The sequence below is a fragment of the Trichechus manatus genome, unplaced genomic scaffold, assembly GCF_000243295.1.
Source record: "Trichechus manatus latirostris isolate Lorelei unplaced genomic scaffold, TriManLat1.0 scaffold00033, whole genome shotgun sequence".
Lineage (NCBI taxonomy): Eukaryota > Metazoa > Chordata > Mammalia > Sirenia > Trichechidae > Trichechus > Trichechus manatus.
In genome coordinates, this window is record NW_004443969.1 from 8954053 (window position 1) to 8978067 (window position 24015).

The 24015-nt window shown below is 41.4% G+C and overlaps 1 protein-coding gene and 1 long non-coding RNA gene across 3 annotated transcripts in view; one reads left to right on the forward strand and one right to left on the reverse strand.

Annotated features, from left to right (window-relative positions):
• Positions 1–24015, forward strand: part of ACMSD (aminocarboxymuconate semialdehyde decarboxylase) — a 116048-nt gene that overhangs the window by 56886 nt on the left and 35147 nt on the right. For both annotated transcript variants that reach the window (XM_004375081.1, XM_012555186.2), the window contains 3 exons: positions 8743–8836; positions 17884–17979; positions 18851–19023. In XM_004375081.1, the coding sequence (XP_004375138.1) occupies positions 8743–8836; positions 17884–17979; positions 18851–19023 (363 nt within the window). The remainder of the gene's footprint in view (positions 1–8742; positions 8837–17883; positions 17980–18850; positions 19024–24015) is intronic.
• Positions 8781–19032, reverse strand: LOC111820303 (uncharacterized). Its single transcript, XR_002823854.1, has 3 exons — positions 18949–19032; positions 15470–15540; positions 8781–8904 (listed from the first exon to the last, which is right to left on the reverse strand). It is a non-coding gene; the product is annotated as an uncharacterized LOC111820303 (long non-coding RNA).

The following is a 24015-nucleotide window of genomic DNA, read 5'->3' on the forward strand; positions in this document are numbered from 1 at the left end:
ATAGTGGTTAAGAGCTATGACTGTAACCAAAACTTCGGCAGTTCAAATCCACCAGGTGCTCTGTGGAAACCCTGTGGGGAAGTTCTCCTCTGTCCTATAGGATCGCTATGAGTCAGACTGGATGGCAATTTTTTTTTTTTTTGTTTTTTGGTGTCTGAAGAGCCTTTGTCTGAATTGTTGCCTGGGGCATCACCTGAGGCAGATGTCTTACAAGACAATGCTGAATGTTCTCAAAACACATCCCCACCACCCATTTTGGATTCTAAATCTATAACTAGACTTAAGTCTCAGCAAGCCCCAAAAGGTGAAGTACAAAGGGTGACCCAGGAGGAGGTACACTACACTCCAAAAGAATTGCTTGAGTTTTCTAATATGTACAAACAGAAACCTGGGGAATATGTGTGGGAATGGATATTAAGGGTGTGGGATAATGGTGAAAGGAACATAAAGATGGATCAGTCTGAGTTTATTGATATGGGCCCACTAAGCACAGATTCTTCATTCAATGTTTCAGCTCGAGAGGTTAGGAAAGGATTTAACAGTTTATTTGGTTGGGACGCTGAAGCATAGATTACGTGATGGCCTACACTAAATCAAGTTGAAGTACCAGACCTGACCTGGTGTACTGTAGAAGAAGGTATCCAGAGGCTTAGGGAAACTGGCATGTTAGAGTAGATTTATCAGGTTAGATCCACAGACCCACACATGGAGTTCCCAGAGGACCCACAGTCTACCATAACAGTGAGGAACAAATTTGTGAAGGGAGCCCCAGTATCCTTGAAGACTGCAGTGATTGCTATTTTATCTAAGTCAGATTTGACAGTGGCAACTGCCCTGAGTTAAGACACCTAACTACAATGGTTGCTATGAGTCAAAATCAACTGGAAAGCAATGGGTTTTAATTACAATGGGGATGATTGAAACCCATGGTGGTAGGGACCAAGTAGTGGCACCCAATCAACAAAGACAAGGTGGGCGTGGTTACTGTAATGGACAGCAGAGTCAAAGCAGTAATCAGAAGAGTCTGACTCCTATATTCTTATGGTGTTGGCTACTTAGTCATGGTGTCCCTAGGAGTGAAACAGATAGGAAATTCTACTAAATATTTACTTGATCTGTACATACTCTGGAAGAATTCTAGGTCAAGTAAATGGCAGTCTAACTCGAATCACCAGAATTGAGAGTCTCCGCCTCTCAATCAAATCCCAGACTCGAGCCAGTTTACAGACCCACAACCCCTTGAATGAAGGGGAGGCCAGGTCCCCTTGAGGAAGGATTCCACTGCATTACCAAAAATTTATACTTTCTCCCAGACTTCTTCAAAAGGATCTACAACTTTCTACAAGAGTGACTGTTCATAGGGGAAAAGGAAATAATCAGACTTTTCAGGGATTACTGGATACTGCCTCTGAACTGGCACTAATTCCAGGAGACCCAAAACATTACTGTGGGCCACCAGTCAGAGTAGGGGCATATGGAGGTCAGGTTATTAATGGAGTCTTAGCTCATGTCCGTCTCAAAGTAGGTCCAGTGGGTCCCACAACCCATCTTGTGGTGATTTCCGAGTTTCAGAATGCATAATTGGAATAGATGTACTCAGCAACTGGCAGAGTCCCCACACTGGATGCCTGACAAGCGGACTAAGGGCTATTATGGTAGGAAAAGCCAAGTGGAAGCCATTAGAACTGCCCGTACCTAGCAAAATGGTAAACCAAAAACAATACCGCATTCCTGGAGGGATTTCAGGGATATTGACACCATCAAGGACTTAAAGGAAGCAGAAGTGGTGATTCTCACCACATTGCCATTCAACTTGCCTATTTATCTTGTGCAAAAGTAGATCTTGCAGAATGACAGTAGATTATTGAAACCTTAACCAGGTGGTGATTCCAATTGCAGTTGCTGTTCCAGATGGATTTTCATTGCTTGAGCAAATTAATACATCTCCTGGTAACTGGAGAGCCTTGCTGGTACTGTGGATAAGAATTTAGCTGCTAACCAAAAGGTCAGCAGTTCGAACCCACCAGCCCCTCCTTGGAAACCATATGGGGCAGTTCTACCCTGCCCTATAGGGTCACTATGAGATGAAATCAACTCGACGGCAATGGATTTTTTGGTTCTGGTACCTAGTATGCAGCTATTGATCTGGCTAATGCCTTTTTCTCCATACCTGTTTCGAAGGATCACCAGAAGCAGTTTGCCTTCAGCTGGCAAGGCCAGAAATACACCTTCACTGTCCTACCTCAGAGATATATCAGCTCTTCAGCTCTATGTCAAAATTTAGTCCGTAGAGAACTTGATCGCCTTTCCCTTCCAACAAGATGTCACACTGCTCCATAACATTGATGACATTATGCTGACTGGACCCAGGAAGACAGAAGTGTCAATGACTCTGGACTTACTGGTAAAATATTTGTGTGCTAGAGGGTGGGAAATTAATCCCACAAAAACTCAGGTGCCTTCCACCTCAGTGAAATTTCTAGGGGACCAGTGGTGTGGGGCATGTTGAGATATTCCTTCTAAAGTGAAGTATAAGTTATTGCATGCATCTGGCCCCTCCCACAACTAAAAAGGAGGCACAACACCTGGTGGGCTTTGGATTTTGAAGGCAACATATCCCTCATTTGGGTGTGCTACTCTGGCCTACTTATCAAGTGACTCAAAAAGCTGCTAGTTTTGAGGGGGGCCCAGACCAAGGGAAGGCTCTGCAACAGGTTTAGGCTGCTGTACGAGTGGCTCTGCCACTTGGGCCATATGATCTGGCTGATCGAGTGGTTCTTGAAGTGTCAGTGGCAGATAGAGATGCTGTTTGGAGTCTTTTGCAGGCCCCTATTGGTGAGTCACAGCACAGACCCTTAGAATTTTGAAGCAAAGCCCTGCCATCCTCTGCAGATAATTACTCTCCTTTTGAGAAACAGCTTTCAGCTTGCTACTGGGTCTTAGTAGAGACTGAATGCTTCACCATGGGACACTAAGTCACCATGCAGCCTGAGCTGCCCATCATGAACTGGTTGTTGTCTGACCAACAGAGCCATAAAGTTTGACAGGCACAGCAGCACTCCATCATTCAATGGAATTGGTATGTATGAGACAGGGCCTGAGCAGGACCTGAAGGTGCAAGTAAGTGGCATGTGGAAGTGGTCCAAATGCCCATGGTCTCCACTCCTGTCACACTACCTTCCATCTCCATGTCTGCACCTATGTCCTCATGAGCAGTTCCTTATGATCAGTCGACTGAAGAAGTGAAAATGCATGCCAGGTTTACAGATGGTTCTGCATGAATGCAGGCACCACTCGAAAGTGGACAGCGGCAGCACTATAGCACTTTTCTGGGACCTCCCTGAAGGACGGTGGTGAAGGGAAATCCTCCCAATGGGCAGAACTTCAAGCAGTGCACCTAGTTGTTCACTTTGCTTGAAAGGAGAAATGGCTAGATGTGTGACTGCATACTGATTCATGGACTGTGGCCAATGGTTTGGCTGGATGGTCAGGGACTCGGAAGAAGCATGATTGGAAAATTGGAGACAAGGAGGTATGGGGAAGAGGTATGTGGATAGACCTCTCTAAATGGGCCAAAGAAGTAAAGATATTTGTGTCTCATGTGAATGCTCACCAAAGGGTAACCTCGGCAGATGAGGATTTTAACAATCAAGTGGATAGGATAATGCATTCTATGGAAACCGGTCATCCTCTTTCCCCAGCTACTCCCATCATTGCTCAATGGGCTCATGAACAAAGTGGCCATGGTGGCAGGGATGGAGGTTATGCATGGGCGCAGCAACATGGACTTCCAGTCACCAAGACCAACTTGGCTACAGCCACTGCTGAGTGCCCAAACTGCCAGCAGTAGAGACCAACACCAAGTCCCCAATATGGCACCATTCTTTGAGGTGATCAGCCAGCAAACTAGTGGCAGGTTGATTACACTGGATTGCTTCCAACATGGAAAGGACAGCATTTTGTTCTTACTGGAAAAGATACTTACTCTGAATACAGATTTGCCTTCCCTGAACACACTGCTTCTCCCCAAACCATCATCCATGGACTTAGAGAATGCCTTATCCACTGTCATGTTATCTGTGATGGTTAAGGTTGTGTATCAACTTGGCTGAGCCATGATCCTCAGTGGTTTGGAAGTTATGGTGTAGTTTGGCTGGATTTCAATGATGTAGTCACCTCCATGATGAGATTTGTTGTAAGCAGCCAATCAGCTGAACGGGAGTTTTCCTTGGGAGATGTGGCCTGCATCCAATATAGTTGGACTTTATGGCAAGGCTCGCTGTCTTTTGCTCTCTCTGAATCCTGCAGCTGGCTCCTGTTCATCTGACCTCTGGTGCTTGGGACTTGAGCTAGCAGCTTACCTGCCTGCCAATCTTGGGATTCATCAGCCTCTGCAGCCTATTAGGCAGAGGCCTGCTATCTAACCTTCCAATCTTGGATTTATCAGAACCTGTGGCTATGTCAGTCAGGAGAAGCCTCCAGCCTGACCTATGAACTTAGGACTTTCCATTCTCTACAACTGTGTGAGCCATTTCCTTTATATAAATCTCTATATATACTTATATGCTGCACTGATTTTGCTTCCCCAGAGAACCCAGACTAAGACAGTATCCCACATAGCACCACCTCAGATCAAGGGACTTACTTCACAGCAAATAAAGTGCAGCAATAGGCCCGTGCTCATGGAACTCACCAGTCTTACCATGTTCCCCATCATCCTGAAGCAGCTGGCTTGATAGAACAATGGATGCCTTCTAAAGACACAATTACAGGATTAGCTAGGTGGCAATACCTTGCAGGGTTGGGGTAATGTTCTCCAGAAGGCTGTATATGCTCTAAACCAGCATCCAGTATATACTTTCTCCCAGACCCAGGATTCATGGGTCCAGGAATCAAGGGGTGGAAATGGGAGTGGTACCACACACTATTACCCCTAGTTACCCACTTGCAAAAGTTTGGCTTCCTGTCCTTGAGACCCCATGCTCTGCAGGTCTAGAGGTCTTAGTTCCAAAGGGAAGAATGCTCCCACCTGGAGACACATCACTGATTCCACTGAACTGGAAGTTAAGAATGTCACCTGGCCACTTCAGGCTCTTTCTGCCTCTTGATCAGCAGTCAAAGAAGGGAGATACCATATTGGCTGGTGTGGTTGATCCTGATTACCAAGAGGAAATCAGATTGATATTATATAATGGAGGTAAAGAAGAGTATGTCTGGAATGCAGGAAATTCCTTAGGGTATCTCTTACTGCTACCATGTCCTGTGATTAAAGTCAATGGAAAACTACAGCAAGCCAATTTCTACATGACTACTAATGGCCCAGACCCTTCAGGAATGATGGTTTGGGTCACCCCACCAGGCAAAGAACCATGACCAGCTTAGGTGCTTGCTGAGGGCAAAGGGAACACAGAATGGGTAGTGGAAGAAGGTAGTTCTAAATACCAGTTACGACCACGTGACCAGTTGCAGAAATGAGGACTGTACTTGTTATGAGTATTTCTTCCTTATATGTGTATATCAAATATTTTTGTTTTCTTATAAAATATAAGATGTAAACAGGGCTAGTGTGTTTTTGGTTGTAAGCATGTTAGTTGCATCATGTTAGGTACAAGTATGACTTTATAATTGTCTTTATTCAGAGATTATGTATGGTTTAAGGAGACCTGTACAGGTGCCAAGTTGACAAGGGGTGGACTGTGATGGTTAAAGTTGCATGTCAACTTGGCTGGGCCATGATTCTCAGTGGTTTGGCAGTTATGATGTAGTTTGGCTTTTTAAAGATGTAATCACCTCCATAATGGCATCTGATATAACGTGATCACCTCCATGATGAGATCTGTTGTGAGCAGCCAATCAGTTGAAAGGGGGTTTCTTTGAGAGTGTGGCCTTCATCCAATATAGGTGGAATTTCTGGCAAGGCTCACTGGCTTTTGCTTCCTCTGGGTCCTGGAGCTGATTCCTGTTCCTCAGACCTCCAGTTCTTGGGCCTTGAGCTAGTATCTTACCTGCTGTCTTACTTGCCAATCTTGGAATTCGTTGGCCTCCACAGGCTGAGCCAGAGGCCTCCTATCTGATCTTCAGATCTTGGATTCTCCAGCACCTGCGGCTACGTGACTCAGGAGAAGCCTCCAGTCTGACCCACAGACTTGAGACTTTCCAGCCTCTACAACGGCGTGAGCCATTTCCTTTATATAAATCTCTTTCTGTATATATTTATATACTGCACTGGTTTTAATTCTCTAGAGAATCCAGCCTAAGACAGTGGTGGATATTTCTGAATACATGACTGTAGGTGCTCCTCCATATTAATATAGACAACAAAGCATAAAAGTAGCACAGTCAGGGAAACTTTCTAGACATAACCAAACACCTCGTGGGATGAAGTTCATAGGCTCAAAGGCAAAGAACTATAGACTCAGGGGACATCTATGTCAATTGGCACAATATAGTTCATAAAGACAATGTTCTACAACCTACTTTGGTGAGTAGTGTCTGGGGTCTTAAAAGCTTACAAGCAGCCATCTAAGACACAGCTGTCGGTCTCTTCCAGTCTGGAGTAAAGAAGAGTGAAAAAAAAACAAAGACTCAAGGGAGCAATTAGTCCAAAGCACTAATGGACCACATAACCACAGCCAAAGACCAGAAGAACTAGATAGTGCCCAGGTACCACTACTGACTGCTCTGACTGGGATGACAACAGAGGGTTCCGGAGAGAATGGGAGAAAATTGTAGAACAAAAAAATCAAATTCACAAAAAAGACAAGACTTCGTGGTCTGACAGAGACTGGAGCAACCCCTGACACTATGGCCCTAAGACACCCTTCTGTCCTGGAACTGAAGCTGTTCCCAGAGACCACCTTCTAACCAAACAAGAGACAAACCCATAAAATAAACAATAACACCCAAGAGGAACATGTTCCTTAGAACAATCAATTATACAAGATCAAAGGGCAATACTTGCCCAAAAGCAAAGATGAGAAGGCAGGAAGCAGTAGAAAATCAGGACAAAAGGAAATGGGGAAACCAGGGTAGAAATGGGGAGAGTGCTGACAAATTGTGGGGAATGAAGCCAAGGCCATGAAAAACTGTATGTACAAACTACTGAATGGGAATCTAATTTGCTCTGGAAACTTTCACCTAATGCACAATAATATATATATATATATATATATATATATATATATATATACACATATACATATATATATATAAGTTGATTTGAATTAAATAGAAATAAGCACATAGAATAAAGTTTTATCCGAATGAGGAGTCAAATCCCATTGAGATACCACCATCATGTGCCTTTGCCCAGGCCAAACCATTCCAAAAAATGGGATAGTTTTTCAGATGTATTATCAGATCCCAAATAGCTCTTCTCTCTTCAAAAGGTTTGTATCTCTTCTGCTCCCCAGAATCCACTGAAGTCTTCCTTCCACATACCCTTTGCCTGCCACTTCCAGAATCCCGTTGCCCCAGAAATTTCTCCATTTTAAAAGCACTTATGTACACAAGCCACACTGTAGCAGCTTGGTTAGCCCAAATATTTCCCTTGCTGATGTATGTGGGGATAGGGTGAGTTACTCCAGCACCCCAATATATTTTGAAAGGAAATGCTGTCTGTTTTGAACCTGGATACCCACTAATATTCAATGCCTGCTGAGGGGGATTTTTTTAATTAAACATTTTGTTGAATATAGGTCATTCCATCCAGATGGTATTTTCATTTCCCAGCAGGCCCTAGAGCAGGTTTGCCCATGACATTCAGCTCAGTACCTGACTGGCTGAGGTATTGAGAGCTCTTTCCTCTCCAAGATCATCTCATTCACAGCAGGCAGCAGGGACTCAGCTGGGCTCCTGGGGCTTTGTGAGTGCCTTTGGACCCAGGTCAGGCCACCCTGCCGCAGCCCAGCCCTGAGCCCCTGCCTCCCAGTCCATCACTTCTCTACTCTCCTCCTCCTGAGGTTTCCAAATGGGGGAAAGGAAAGAACACTCAGGTCCTGATTCCAAGGATACAATTCAAGCAGTCCTTTTGAGGGAGTGGGTCAAGCTTGAGTCAGCAGTGAAAATTTCCTCTATATCTGAGGTGTAGGATTAGTCCCTGAGCATTTTGCTCTTGACCAAAATGCTTGTTCCCTATGAATTGTTTTGCCAATCAATATTTTAAACCATCTACTTCAAGGGTAAATCCACCAATCTCCTTTATTAATTATAAGTGTCTTTTTTTCTTTCCCAAGCAGCAGCAGAGTTTATCAATGACTGTTTCATATGGAGTAAGAAAAAACTTGAAAAAATTTTTATTTTATTTATTCAGATCAACATAAAACCAAAACCAAACCTGTTGCCATCAAGTCGATTCTGACTCATAGCGACCCTATAGGACAGAATAGAACCCATAGGGTTTCCAAGGAGTGACTGGTGGATTCAAACTGCTGACCTTTTGGTTAGCAGCCAAGCTCCTACACACTGCACCACCAGGGCTCCTCAGATCAATATTGTTGTTGTTATGCATCGTCCAGTCAGTTCCGACTCAGAACGACTCTATAGGACAGAGTAGAACTGCCCCATAGGGTTTCCAAGGAGCAGCTGGTGGATTTGAACTGCTGACATTTTGGTTAGCAGCTGAGCTCTTAAACACTATGCCACCAGATCAATATAGACCCAGAGAAAAGCAGTTTCCCTAAAACAATACCTGGTAGGTGCTAGGTCATCCAAATAACCCTCTGCTTCATTGCTTCTTTGAAGGCGGCTGAAAGACTCAACTGCTGTTTGTTGGTACATCCCTGGGACATGCAGATGGATGGACGGATGGCAAAATACTGGTTCCCTTGGCTTGTAGGTATGTATCCGTTTGGGCTTCAGGAACAGAGAACCAACTCTTGGGTTTTTCCAATTATCCGCGGAACCCTATTATGTCAAAGACAGAAAGTACAAATAATTAACAGGATTTTTAGTAATAACAACTATTATTTATTGAGCTCTTATTCAGGTAAGTGGTGTTTATATGACCTCAGTTACTTTTAATTGCATCCACACAAAACTCTATGAGGTAGGCATTATAATGACCACTGATGGAGAACCTGCATCTCGGTGATTAGGTAAGTTGCCCAAGTCATACAGTTAATAAGTGGAAATGGAATTTAAACACAGATCTGTCTGACCTTACCACCAATTCTGCTGACCATCTCACTACTCAGCCTCCCAAACAGGCTCAAAAACAAAACAAAACAAACAAAACCATCCTGTCTAGTAGATTTCTTTTAGAAGCTGATAACAGCATCTGTTCTTACAAATGAAGAACCCTGGAGTTACAAGTAAAAGGTCAACTTCTACCAACCAAGGATCTGAGGTCCCAGGTTGTAATGACCCAGGCTTTCAACTTTCACATTATTTATTTCTGCCTTCTGCCCTTTGCCCCCTACACTTTTCATTCATGGTTCCACAAGATGGCAAGGAAAAGAGGAGAAACCACTAAGTGGCCTGTCTAATCTCTTGTTACTTGTCTTGATAAGAAAAAAAGATGGAGAACAGATGCAAAATCCACAGATACTTCTGGAGCCACAAGTGAAAAGTACAGGTCATCTATGACTAGGTCTCCAAATAGAAAGTGTTGGGTTTTCTTTAGGGGGACATTATCCATACTCTCCCCAGCTGAGTTAGTATAAATAATTATGAAATAACCAAAATAGCAATACCATGAAGAATTATCAGAGGCAAATATTGGAAGTTAAAAAAAAAAATTTCAGTTCTAGCTAGTCTCTATTTCACTGTATAATCTATGGCAAGTCATTTTATCACCTTGGGTGCACTTGCTCCTCATTTGTAAAAAGAGACAGCTCGTCTGGATTTCTTCACAGACCTCTTTACCGTCTGGCATTTTATGTTCCTATGATTTGCTAATGGAGAGTAATGTAATAAAGAAGGCAGCTTCCTACCCATACCCCATCAAATTCTTGAGCACAACTAGTAGGAAGGAAGAAATAATCTAAGAGCACCCCCAATGCTGTCCAGCTTCAGAGAAAATCTCAGCCTGGTTGACACAACTTTGAGAAGTCCCACAAACTGATTTAGATTGCAGTTTTTTATGTGAAAAACAGAGGATAGCACTTGCACATAGTCATTTCATCTTTCGTTTATTCAACAGGTACATATTGGTCCCCTCCAGCAGGCCCTGTTCTAGGCACTGAGGATAAGGACATGAACAAAACTTCTGCCCTCAGGGAATGTACATTCTGGTTGGAGGAAAGAGGTGATAAACAAGTAAAACCAAAAAAATCCATTGCCATCGAGTCAATTCTGACTCATAGTGACCCTAAGGACAGAGTAAAACTGCCCCATAGGGTTTCCAAGGAGTGGCTGGTGGATTTCAACTGCTGACCGTAAACAAGTAACACAGATAAATAAACCAGCAAACAGGCTAATTTTAGGCAGGGAAGAAACTTCAGTAGCGGCTGAAGCATAGTTGGCAGGCAGGTGCTTTAGGGAGAAGCCAGGAAAGGCCTGTGTGAAGAAGCAGTACAGGTAGTACCCAACTTATGACAGGGTTTGCTTTGATGACTCCCTCATAAGTCACTTCCGACGTAAGTCGGATATCTCTTTTTTTTTTTTTTTTTTGCGTTATTGTTGTTGTTAGGTGCTGTCGAATAGGTTTCGACTCACAGTTACCTTAGGTACAACAGAATGAAACACTGCCCGGTCCTGCACCATCCTCACCATCGTTGCTATGTTTGAGCCCACTGTAGCCATTGTGTCAATCCATCTTCTCGAGGGTCTTCCTCTTTTTCGCTGACCTTCTGTTTTACCAAGCATGATGTCCTTCTCAGGAACTAGTCCATCTTGATAACATGTCCAAAGTACATGAGATGAAGTCTTGCCATCTTCACTTCTGAGGAGCATTCTGGCTGTATTTCTTCCAAGACAGACTTGTTCGTTCTTCTGACCGTCCACGGTATATTCAATATTCTTCGCAATACCATAATTCAAAGGCATCAATTCTTCTTCCAACTTCTTTAATTATTGTCCAGCTTTTGCATGTATACAAGGTGATTGAAAATACCATCTCGGGTCAGGCGCACCTTAGTCCTCAAAGTGACATCTTTGCTTTTTAACTCTTTAAAGAAGTCTTCTGTAGCACATTTGCCCAATGCAATACATTGTTTGATTTCCTGACTGCTGCTTCCATGGGCATTGATTGTGGATCCAAGTAAGATGAAGTCCTTGACAACGTCAGTCTTTCCTCTGTTTATCATGATGATGCTTATTGGTTCAGTTGTGGGGATTTTTGTTTTCTTTATGTTAAGGTATAATCCATACTGAAGGCAACAGTCTTTGATCTTCATCAGTAAGTGCTTCAAGTCCTCTTCACTTTCAGCAAGCAAGATTGTGCCACAAACATATTGCAGGTTGATAATGAGTCTTCACCAATCCTGACGCCACATTCTTCCTCATATAGCCCAACTTCTCAGATTATTTGCTCAGCATACAGATTGAAAAGTATGGTGAAGGGATACAACCCTGACTCACACTTGTCATGATTTTAAACCATGCAGTATCCCCTTGCTCTGTTGGAACAACTGCCTCTTGGTCTATGTACAGGTTCCGCATGAGCACAATTAACTGTTCTGGAATTCCCATTCTTCCCAGTGTTACCCATAATTTGTTGTGATCCACACAGTCAAATGCCTTTGCATAGTCAATAAAAAACAGGTAAACATCTTCTGGTATTCTCTGCTTTCAGCCAAGATCCATCTCCCATCAGCAATGATATCCCTCATTCTGCGTCCTCTCCTGAATCTGGCTTGAACTTCTGGAATTTCCCTGTTGATGTACTGCTGCAACAGCTTTTGAATGATCTTCAGCAAAATTTTACTTGTGTGTGATATTAATGATATTGTTGGATAATTTCCACATTCTGTTGGAATGAGCACAAATATGGATCTCTTCCAGTCAGTTGGCCAGGTAGCTGTCTTCCAGATTTCTTGGCATAGATGAGTGAGCACCTCCAGCACTGCATCCGTTTGTTGAAACATCTCAATTGGTAGTCCATCAATTCCCAGAACCTGTTTTTTGCCAATGTCTTCAGTGCAGGTTGGACTAATTCCTTCAGCACCATCTGTTCCTGATCATATGCTATCTCCTGAAATGGTCATTCATCAACCAATTCTTCTTGCTACAGAGACGCTGTGTATTCCTTCCGTAATTCTCTGTATTCCTTCAATCTGCTTTTGATGCTTCCTGTATTGTCCAATATTTTGTCCATAGGATCCTTCAATATTGCAACTTGAGGCTTGAATTTTTTCTTCAGTTCTTTCATCTTGAGAAATGCCAAGCGTGTTCTTCCCTTCTGGTTTCCTAACTTCCAGGTCTTTGCACATTTCATTATAATATTTGACTTTGTCTTCTCAAACTTCCCTTTGAAATCTTCCGTTCCGCTTTTTTACTTCATCATTTCTTCCATTCGTTTTAGCTACTCTATGTTCAAGAGCAAGTTTCAGAGTCTTTGCTGACATCCATTTTGGTCTTTTCTTTCTTTCCTGTCTTTTTATGACCTTTTGGTTTCTTCATGTATGATGTTCTTGATGCCATCCCACAGCTTCTCCGGTCTTCCGTCATTAGTGTTCAATGTGTCAAATCTATTTTCAAGACGGTCTCCAAATTCAGGTGGGATGTACTCAAGGTCACATGTTGGCTCATGTGGACTTGTTCTAATTTTCTTCAGCTTCAATTTGAACTTGCATATGAGCAATTGGTGGTCTGTTCTGCAGCTGGCCCCTGGCGTTGTTCTGACAGGTGATATTGAGCTTCTCCATGTTTCTTTCCACAGATGTAGTCCATTTGCTTCCTGTGTTTTCCATCCGGTGAGGTCCACGTGTAGAGTTGCTGTTTATGTTTTTGAAAAAGGGTATTCACAATGAATATATCGCTGGTCTTGCAAAATTTTATCATGTGATCTCCAGCATCTATCTCCAAGGCCATATTTTCCAACTACTAATCCTTCTTCTCTGTTTCCAAATTTTGCATTCCAATCACCAGTAATTATCAATGCATCTTGATTGCATGTTTGATCAATGTCAGACTGCAGAAATTGGTAAAAATCTTCAATTTCCTCATGTTTGATATTGGTGGTTGGTGTGTAAATTTTAATACTAGTCCTATTAACTGGTCTTCCTTGTAGGCATATGGATATTATCCTATCACTGACGGCGTTGTACTTCAGGATAGATCTTGAAATGTTCTTTTTGACCATGATTGCGACACCATTCCTCTTCAATTTGTCATTCCCGGCAGAGTAGACCATATTATTGATTCAAAATGGCCAATACCAGTCCATTTCAGCTCACTAATGTCTAGGATATAAATGTTTATGCATTCCATTTCATTTTGATGACTTCCAATTTTCCTAGATTCATACTTCCTACATTCCACGTTCTGATTATTATTACCTTTTATTATCAGTGTCGGATTTATAATCTGATCTTTATCTGTCTTTGAGGTTGGAAATATTACATATAAATTTACAGATACATTTTAATACATACATAAAAAATACACAAGTCATAAAAATTTACTCTGATGATGAAAAAGAGCTGGACAACGTTGGCATTTTGTCAGTTGCGGTGATAACTCTACTTGTGGAAGGTTCTGGATCATCTGGATTATCCCTGGGAATGGGGATAGCATTTCTAGTCAGAAAATTCTTTTTTTCTTAACATATTTTGTGGTAATATCTCACTGCTTCCAGAATCCCAGGATCTGCCTATTGACTTTAGCAAAGTGATCAGTGTTTGGGTCCATGTTTTGAAGAAACTGAAGCCCCTGATTTAGTTTAGAGAAAACTTCAGTTAATCCTTTCACCATAAAATTTTTAGACAACTTCGCTCCTTCCTCTTCCTCATTTCTTTCTTCTTCAGCATTTCTTTCCTCTTTAAAATCCCTGAAGTCCTGATCTGTCAGTTCCCCTTCTTCTATGAGCTGCTCCACATCAGCAACATGAAGTTCTGAATTCAGTGTTCTTGACATATGGATGATATTTCCACCTATTTCTTCCATCATATTATCCTGATCAAATGGTTGGAGCATGTTTAGATAACTCAGAAATGTTTTCCAAATCCCCTGCATGCATTTTCCCATAACTTCCTCCCAGGAAGATGCAATGTTCTGGACAGACTGCAGAATATTACTACGAAGTTGGCATCAGTGTTGTGACAATGAAGTGGAGTTGTAAGGGCTGTTGGGTGCATGCACAGTTCAACTGCTGTACATTGTTAGAGTTGAACACTGGCCAACTTTCTATTTGTTACGACTTCCTACACTGACACCAATATGGATTTCATTGTAAACTAGGCTTTTAAGTCCTGCTATATAGCAGTGTTTTGAACAGTAAATCATAACATTTAACATCTGTAAGTGAACATCTGAGAATGATAACATCAGCAAATTATCTGCTGCAACACTCTATGTAGTATATATTACTAATGATAAGATGCACCAAAAAAAATAATAAATCCACCAATGGCCCTAAGTGCAGTTCGTTGTAACTCAATACATCTAAGTCAGGGACTACCTGCATTTGTTTTCAGAAGGGAAGTGTGAGGAGTTGTACTTGTACAAAGAACAGGGAAAGATGGGAGTGGGCAGAGGGAGCCGCAGGTACAAAAGCCCTCATGTAGGAACAAACCTGGAGCATTGTTTGTCCAAGAAGTATTACAGATATGCTCTGCTGTCTCCTATGGCAGGGTGGTGGTGGGGACTCCTTTAACCTCACATTTCCCATTTCACTTCAGCTTTCAGTCCTTTGTTTTTTTCCCCTCCACAGCAAAGCTTTTCAAAAATGTCACCTATAGCTCATCTCCTCTCCCTTGCCTCCTACCCTATACCCACCCCAATCAGACATCTCGCCAATCATTCCACTAAAAATGTCAAGATCAAGCAAATGAATTCCATTGCCAAGTTCAACGGTCACTTCTCTTCTTTTTACCTCTTGGCAATATTTAACAGAGGTGACCAAACTCTTTTCTGAAACACTCTCTGGACTTTCCAGCCTACTTTGCTGGCCTCTCTCCTCTTCCTGATCACTAAATGTTGGAGTGTCTCCAGATTAAGTCCTATGCCCTCTCTGTCCTCAATCTATACCTTCTCCCTGGGAGACCTCATCTAAATACCAATGATATATCACTAACTCCAAAATTTTCATCTACAGCCTTAATCTCTCCCCTAAATTTCAGACTTGTTTAGCCAACTGACATCTCCACAGGAGTGTCTCACAGGTATGTCAAATTTCACAGCCAGATAAAACCCTGGATTTCTTTCCCCACACCTCCCCCAGCATCCTCAGCTCAGGAAGTGGCAATATCATGTATCTGCAGCTCAGACCTGAAACCTCAGAGTAACCCTAGATTCCACTCATCCCGCACCCCATTCAGTCAATGATCTGGTGCTGTCTCCAAAATACATGCCAAATACGTCCACCTACCTCCATTTCCACTACTAAGAACCAAGTCCAAATCACCATCAATTAGAAGTTGCTTGAACTATTCCAAGTCTCTTTAAAAAAAAAAAAAAACAGTTATTTGATTAACTTTTTATATAGTTATTACAAGACTATGGTAAAAATTCAAATCATGCAAAAAATTAGAGTAAAAACACTCCCTCCCACCTATAACCTCAAATCCCCTATTTCCCCTCCTCAGAATCAATCAATCACTCCTTGTATCTTGTTTACACTTTGGAATATATTCTATAAATCTATAGAAACATACTTTGTGTATACATTTTTTTTTCTTTTTATACAATTGATATCAAACTATATACACTGTTCTTTCCTTGGAGATTATTTCGAACACCTGCCTCATTCTTTTTAATGGCTGCATAATATTCCACTATGTGACTGCACCTTTATTTATTTAATCTGCCCCTTATTGATGGGCTGTTTTGTTATTCCAAACAATGCTGTCATGAACATCTTTGTTTCTATTCCTTGAGCAACACAGCTCATGCTTCCTTGGGTCCTTTGTCCTAGCTATTTTCTCTGCCCTAAAATCTCTTCTTTAGATTTTGCAGGTGGCTGGCTCCTTCTTAAGGTCCCTGGGTGGCACAAATGGTTTGTGCTCAGCTACTAACCAATATGTCGGTGGTTCAAATCCACCTAGCCGTACCTCAGAAGAAAGACCTAGTGATCTATTTCTGAAAGACTGCAGCCATGGAAAGCCCTATGGAGCACAGTTCTACTCTGAAACACAAGGGGTCGCCATGAGTCAGAGTTGACTCAGTGGCAATGGGTTTTGTTTGGCTCCCTCTTGTTATTCAGGTCATCCATTCAGAAGTTACCTCCTCAGAGAAGCCTTTCCTGACAACCTATGTCACTCAATTTCACAGTATCCTGTTTTATTGTATTCATAGTACTTTCATTATCTGAAATGATCTTATTTATTTGTTTGATGTCTACTTATCCAACTAGAATATAAGTTTTTGAGTTCAGGAACCATGTCTCCTTTGTTCACTGCTCAATAAATATTTGGTGAAGGAATGAAAAAGTCTTATGTGGCAGACATGAGGGCAAAGTGGTGTGAGATGAGGGTGGAGAAGAAGGCAGGGACCAGATTGTGTAGGGTCTTATGGGTGATGGTAAGGAGTTTAAATTTTATTCTGACATAATTGGCCATTAGAGGATTGGAGGATTTCAAGCAGGGGAGGACCATGATCCAATTTACTTTATAAAGATTTCGTAACAGCTGCCTGTGTGGAGAATGGATTCTGGGGTTACAATTCAAGTAATTAATAGAAAACAGAATCACAGGACTAGAAGGAAGTGATGCAGTCTATTCCCCCGCCTTCAGAAAGATCTGCCTATCGCTACTCCCAGAAGAATATGAATTCATCATGCTTCTAGAATTCCCAGGTACACAGACATGCTAGTATTCCTCAGAAGGCCAGGGAACCAGGGGTATCTCCCCCTGTGGGACAGTGATGGGCTGGGGAAGAACGAGCATTGGGTGAAGGCCCCATTCAGCAGCCAGAGGGTCAGGCTTCCCCAGAAAGCACAGATCTTCCGATATGGGGCAGCCTGAGGTTTCTGAGTCATAGTCTGAGTAGCAGAAATGTAAGAGTCTGGAAGCAGGACTGGCTCCATGGGGGTGAAGGCATCAGATATGGACCAGCTGCTCTTCTAGGATCCCAAAGCACTTCAAATTCATTTTAACCCATTTATTTTCGACCTCAGCTTCAAAAGGCAGTAAAGATTTGGCAGGAACAATAATAATAATTTATATTTACTGAGCACTTACTAAGCGCCAGGTGCTGTCCACTGATTCCTCAAAATGACCCACGGGTACGAATTAACCATTATTAGCCCCATTTTACAGATAAGAAAAATGAAGCATAGAGAGGTAGCATCTCTAATATAAAGTTCTGGCCAGGAACTTTACCAAGATCATCATCTTGCGAATCTTCATGATAGCCTTGCAAGATGGGCAACATTTCCCCATTTTACAGACAAAGAAACCCAGGCTTGGAGACATTAAATAACTTGTCAAAGGCCAGAAGGCAAAAAATTGGAGGATCTATGGTTCAGCCCAGACTCCCTGCACTCCACTTGCTCCACTGAGTCCAAAACTAAAGTTGGAGGAATCAGGACTAAAGCCAGGTCCTCTGGCTTCTTGACTGTGTTCTAACCATTAGATGATTCTATCTGCAAGTGCAAAATAGGATATTCACGTGGTTCTTTACGTGTATACAAACAAACCATGCTAGGGCACAGGGGGCACTGAGTCCCCTGTTTCTTAGCACTGACAATTATGGACAGCTTCCATTCCCTAGTCATCAGTGTCACTGAGATTCTTGTTGCTCCAGGTGACAAGCCCTGCACCTTGTGACTGTTTCCTCTTTCAGGAATGCCAGCAGAGACGACCATGGCCATTTGCTCCATGATCATGGGTGGAGTGTTTGCAAAGTTTCCTAAACTGAAAGTGTGTTTTACACATGGAGGTAAGATTCTACCCTTCCAGCCATCATTCTAGTCATGAAGGATATGATGGTTCAAGGACCAAATTCCATTTTTGCAGGTTAAGTTCGTTCGGTTGGCAAAGTTTTTGTTTTGTTTTTATTTAAATCCCTCTAGTCAGACTATAAGCTTTCCAGTTTGCCATAGTCCCTATTGTTCCCTATTGTTTACAGATAGAACTATTTCGTTGACTTTCATTGCCTGCCAGGTCTCTATAGGTATGTAAGTTTGTGACTCTTGGACACACACACAATCAAATTATACCTGCTGTTCTCTAACCAGCATATAAAAGATATGTCAATAAACATATTAATGCCATTATTTTTGATGGCTTCATGCATGACATTTTATGGATATTTCATCATTATTTAGATATTTGCCAACTAATAAGATGTCTATAGTTTGCTGTTATCCCCATACTACACTTGAAAATCTTGACCATATACCTTTACTCACTTGTCATCTCGTTACAATAAATTCCTTATGGCTGAATTCCTAGACAAGTTTATGTCATTTTTTCTGGGTCTTCTCCCAGCATTTGGAACCCACTAGGTCCTTTGTAAGTATTTTTAATCGAATGGGCTACAGTAACCTCTCCTTGCATCCAACACGGGAACTGAAAAGAATCCTTTCCAATCAATAACAAACCAAAAAACCAAACCCCTTGCCATCAAGTCGATTCTGACTCATAGTGATCCTATAGGACAGAGTAGAACTGCCCCATAAGGGTTCCAAGGAGCGCTTGGTGGATTCAAACTGCTGACCTCTTGGTTAGCAGCCATAGCTCTTAATCACTGCACCACCAGGGCTCCTTCTAATCGATACCAGCCCCTCAGAAATGAGTTTTCCTTGCAGGTGGTGCCTTCCCCTTCACATTGGGAAGAATCTCCCATGGATTCAGCATGCGCCCAGATCTGTGTGCCCAAGACAATCCAATCAACCCAAAGAAATACCTTGGTTCCTTTTACACGGACTCGTTGGTTCATGATCCTCTGGCCCTCAAACTGGTAACAGATGTCATAGGAAAGGTAAGGCGGGACTGCCATTTAGATAGTTTATGGAAAGCTGAGTGCTGGATCAGCAACCAGCTACTTTGCTTCTTTCCAAAAAAGGGATAGAAGAAAAGGCACTAGAAGACAGGAGAGGAATAGTGAAATTTCAGATTAGGTTTGCATGCACAGGGGATCCTCTCTTGGACCTCCTTCAACATACAGTGTGGATCACCAGGGAACCATTATACATGATAGAGAAATCCCAGATAATCCACATGGCTGGGTACTTCCCCAGATCAGCCCCTCTTCTTTGCAAAAGAAGGACCCTCAGGCATCTCTGTACCTATCCAAGATGACAGGTGGTAATGTGGTAAGTATGAAAGAGCCACTAGTTTTGAAGTCAAATTGACCTGAGTTAAAATCCTGGCTCCGCCTCTGACTAAAACCAAAAACCCAAATCCATTGCCGATGAGTTGATTCCGACTCATAGTGACCCTACCGGACAGAGTAGAACTGCCCCATAGGGTTTCCAAGGAGCAGCTGGTGGATTCAAACTGCCAACCTTCTAGTTAGCAGCTGTAGCTCTTAACCACTACACTACCTCTGCCTAGTTGGGCAAATTGTAAACCCAATCATCCTCATCCACTAAATGGAGATCACTGGAACATTAAAGAGGGAGAGAAATGCAGTGCCTGAAAATGGCACTGGACAGGCAGGCAAGGGAAGATGACGAAGGGTCTTGGGCACTATGCCCCGAAATTTCTTCCTGCAATAGTATCGCCTCATCTTATCAGAAAGATCATCATCATGGTACTTTAAACTCCGTAAGAAAAACTCTTTTCTCTATTGTGTCTGCTTGCATATCTCCTTGTTGATGGCACTTTCACCTTTAAGTATTCTTTGAACATCCTAACGCAGCAAGTTAGACAAATTTTAGACCAAAGGCCAGTCAAATTAGTGAAAAGTCTGAAATATTTAATATTTCTATTCCATTTCCTTACTTCCAGATATCTCTAGAAGTTTCCAAGTTGTCCCAAGGGCAATTTTTCTTAAAGAATATGAACATATTTAAAGATTCACAACAAGGCACTTGAATTGAGATTAGACCCTAAGGTTTTTGAAATCTTCTCTAGCCAAAAAACAGATCTGTCATTTAAAAGTTGCAGGTAGTTTTCTATCTTCAGCATGGAGACATCATCTCACTTTAAAGATATTTCTCTGGTTTGAGAAAATACTAGAAGATAAATGTGCATTCTGGTCTAGTCATAAATTATCTGGTTGAGCTATGTGTCTGAGCTTTCTAGCTTGTGTGTTGCCCGTATTGAAATGGATGCTTAGCAGTTGGTTGTGACTGTTGATTGTTATTGGTTTGGAGGTAGTGGTGATAGGGAGATAAAAGCTGGAAATTACAAAAAGGAGAAGCTGAAAAAGATTTTCTTGTTGAGAGACTTTTTGAGACTCTGGACTTAGAGGAACAGGGGAAAAGTGATATGGGCTTTGGGAATGGGTCATCCTCACTAGTTCCCTCTGCCCTGTCAAGCCTACTACTCCTCAGGTATTCTTGGAAGTGGCAACATCAGAAGACAACAACCTTAGCAAATATAACATCCATCTTATGAGGGATATCATCAGCAGTGACCTTCAAATAGCATCCAGGGCAATACACATTGACCAGGGGACGATAACAGAAAAGGAAGAACATGGCAAACACCTAACGATAACCAGCAGATAAATATGAGTGCACCCCTTCTGAGGACTCCAGAAGAACTCAGAGGGTACTTGGCAAAGTTAGTGATACTGAGATCTTGCATTCAAACTGTAAAGATTTGAACTATTATAATTTTGGCATCAAAAGCAAATGCGATCTCATTTTATGTGAACTCACAGGCTGGTGAATTCAGGACATATAAGCAGTATACATTAATAATTTAGGATTATCTTTAAAATATTAATGCTTCCTCATTCTAATTATATTCACATTAGCAAAACAATCCCAAAACCAGAACGGCCAACGAAAGTCCCAGCATGGTAACTGGGCTAGAGAGCCAGTTAAACAGATTAGAGCAAGAGGACAGAATGACGAGGAGTGAGGTCTAGGAAAGAAAAAAAAAAATGGAACTGATGGATTATTTGGTGCGCTTGAAAGCTTAAAACTATTTTTGCCAGGCATTTAACAGACAAGGTGAGGCATTAGGAACAAATAATCAGTACGTACGTAAAAACTTAAGCAAATGAAAGAAACTGAAATAATTAACTCAAAGAAAATAAAAATCTCCATGAGGGCAGGTAATCATTGTACGTTACTTGACTCAGCAGTGAACAATATTTATAGTCACATGGTGCATGGTGTAATACTACGTATTGCTTTAATTGAAAACTGTAATTCTACTGAGGCGATGGAGGAGAGAAAGGAATTCTCAACAGCCACACTGAGAAGTCAAATATTCTGTAAAGCTAACAAATCAAGAGACGAGTATAAGCTTATTATCTGGGAATATGAAGGTAATTATCAGAAGATACAGGTTAAAAGATAAAAGTAACTGCCTTGTGCAACAAGAGGTAGGAAAGTGAGACTTTCCAGTTTCTGAAATTTTCTTCTTGCTGTTCTGTTCTTTGTCCTTGTGGGTGTATGCTCTTTAAAAATCTCCTTACCACCTTTTTAGTGGAGTTTCAAATTGTGGTCCTCAGAACAATACCCTTCCACAAATAGTTTGTTACCAGCCTGTAATGAGAAAGGAGCTTGCCCCAGAATGTAAATCAACCCAGTTACTAAGCACATTGTTTAGTTTAACTGACTTTTGCTTTTCATGGCAAGACTTCCTTGGTAAAAGAAGCTGTGTGTTGATCTATATTTTGGAGCAAGCTCTTTACTGCATCATCGACCAGTAAGAGTTCAAACTGGGTGTTTCTACTAACACTGGTCTGGACTTTTCCTCTCTTTCTCTGAAAAAATTTATCTTTCCTGGATTACATCCCCTTATGGCGAGCTTGCAGTTCCCTGAAGTCATTTTCATGGTTTTGACACTTACAGGCTGGCAGAAATTACAGCAATAGAAGGAGACAGGTTGGATTTCCAGAAGCTAAAAAAATTTCTAATACTTTCTCTGCCTTGGTTGATGGTGGGAGGAATAGAACGATGTGCACATTTATATTCTTAAGATTTTTTTCTACTTCTAACATTTAATTCACCAATTCAGACAATATTTAAAATAATGTAACTTGCTAATTTATAAATATTACTTTTCCACATTTACATTTCATTAAACAATTTTATTCAAACATGCATCTTTAACAGAGTGCCTTGAAATCACTTAGAAGCACGATTTGACGCATTAAAATAGTTTTTAAAAAATATATATAGGAACTGCCATAAATAGACTCTTAGTAATGAGTGTCTGTTTCCCATGTTTCTAAATATTAAGGTTAGTCTTCAACCAATTATCACTAGAATTTTCTTCTGGAAATGGAGAAACTACCGCACTCACTCTTACCTCATGCACACATAGCATTCTCTTCCAAACTGAATTCACTACTACTGCTAATCTTTTGTTGTAGTTTATTCTTTTCAGTGGTTTCTGTTAGTTTGTTGGTTTATTTCTGCATTCTTGAGAATCGCGGTTGAAATGACAATAAAATTAAGAAAAGAAATAAAAATGGGAAAGAAGATGGAGTGGGGGGGGGGGAAGATTCTGGAAATTCGATTCCTTTCAAGCAAATAGTAAATAATGCTTAAGACCTCAGAGTTCCACTACCTAGTCATAGTAATGATCATGAGTAAATTACTTGATTTCTCTAGGCTTTGCTTTTTTTATCTGTAAAATTGGAATCATAATACTATCTAACTCCTGGGATTACTGAGCATCTTAAATAAGATAACCACAAAAAGCACATAACACGATAAACCAAAAAAAACCAAACCCATTGCCATCAAGTCAATTCCAACTCACAGCGACCCTATAGGACAGAGTAGAACTGCCCCATAGAGTTTCCAAGGGGTGCCTGGTGGATTCGAACTACCGACGTTTTGGTTAGCAGCCGTAGCTCTTAACTACTATCCCATAGCATGATACCAGGCCTATATTAAGTCCTCAATAAAAGCATTTGATAAAGCTACCTATAGATATTTGAACGATAAACTACAGTGAGAAGATTTGTGACAGCACCAATTAATTTGCAAGATTTTTCAACCATCTTGAAACATTAGCAACCCCAGTTATAAAATCATTAAAGAACTGAGTTAAAGGGAAAAACCCTGCTATCTAAATTGAACACTACAATAAAGAAAATATGCCTCTCTCTGGAGAAATGATGTAAAATATGACTTGGGTCCTCTAGGAAGATGTACTCAAAAGTGAAGAGAGACAGAAATCAGCAAAAAATGACAGAGAAGGAGAGTGTAATCACCTGTCCTTCTAGAAAAAAAAAAAACTGAAAAAAATGGACAAAACCTGGGTGAATCAACTCTATTAAAACTGAAAAAGTCAAAGGTTTACAGCAATCAAATGAATGCTGAATCAAGAAAAAGGTGATTTAAACATGGTAAGAGAACTTTGTGCTATTTTAACTTAGTCTGTCCCATCTCCATCATCAGTACAGAGACGGTCTTGAAGACAACAGCACATGTTCCTACTGTAGGTACCTGGTTCTTGAGATAGTAGAGCAGACTTTGTTCCCAATGAATTGCATTTGTCTGTTTTGACCTGTCTGGGGTTTCCCTGAAGGACTGATGCAAGGTGTTTGCCTTTGTTTCACCTAACTCAGAATTCTCTCAAAAGGCACTCCTCAAAAATATTGAAAGACAAAGAGACAAGCAACTGCCACCTGGGTCAAAAGATTACAGTTGGGGGCAAACAATAAGTAAGCCAAAAGCCTGGGAGGAGGACTTCCGGCAAGATGGCGCTCTAGGCAGAAACACCACGCCGTCCCTCCACAACAAAGATCTGAAAAACTAAGCCAAACAGAGAATCAACAATCCTGAAACCCTAGAACATCAAATGAAGAGATAAAGAACTCAGCCGAACACCAAAC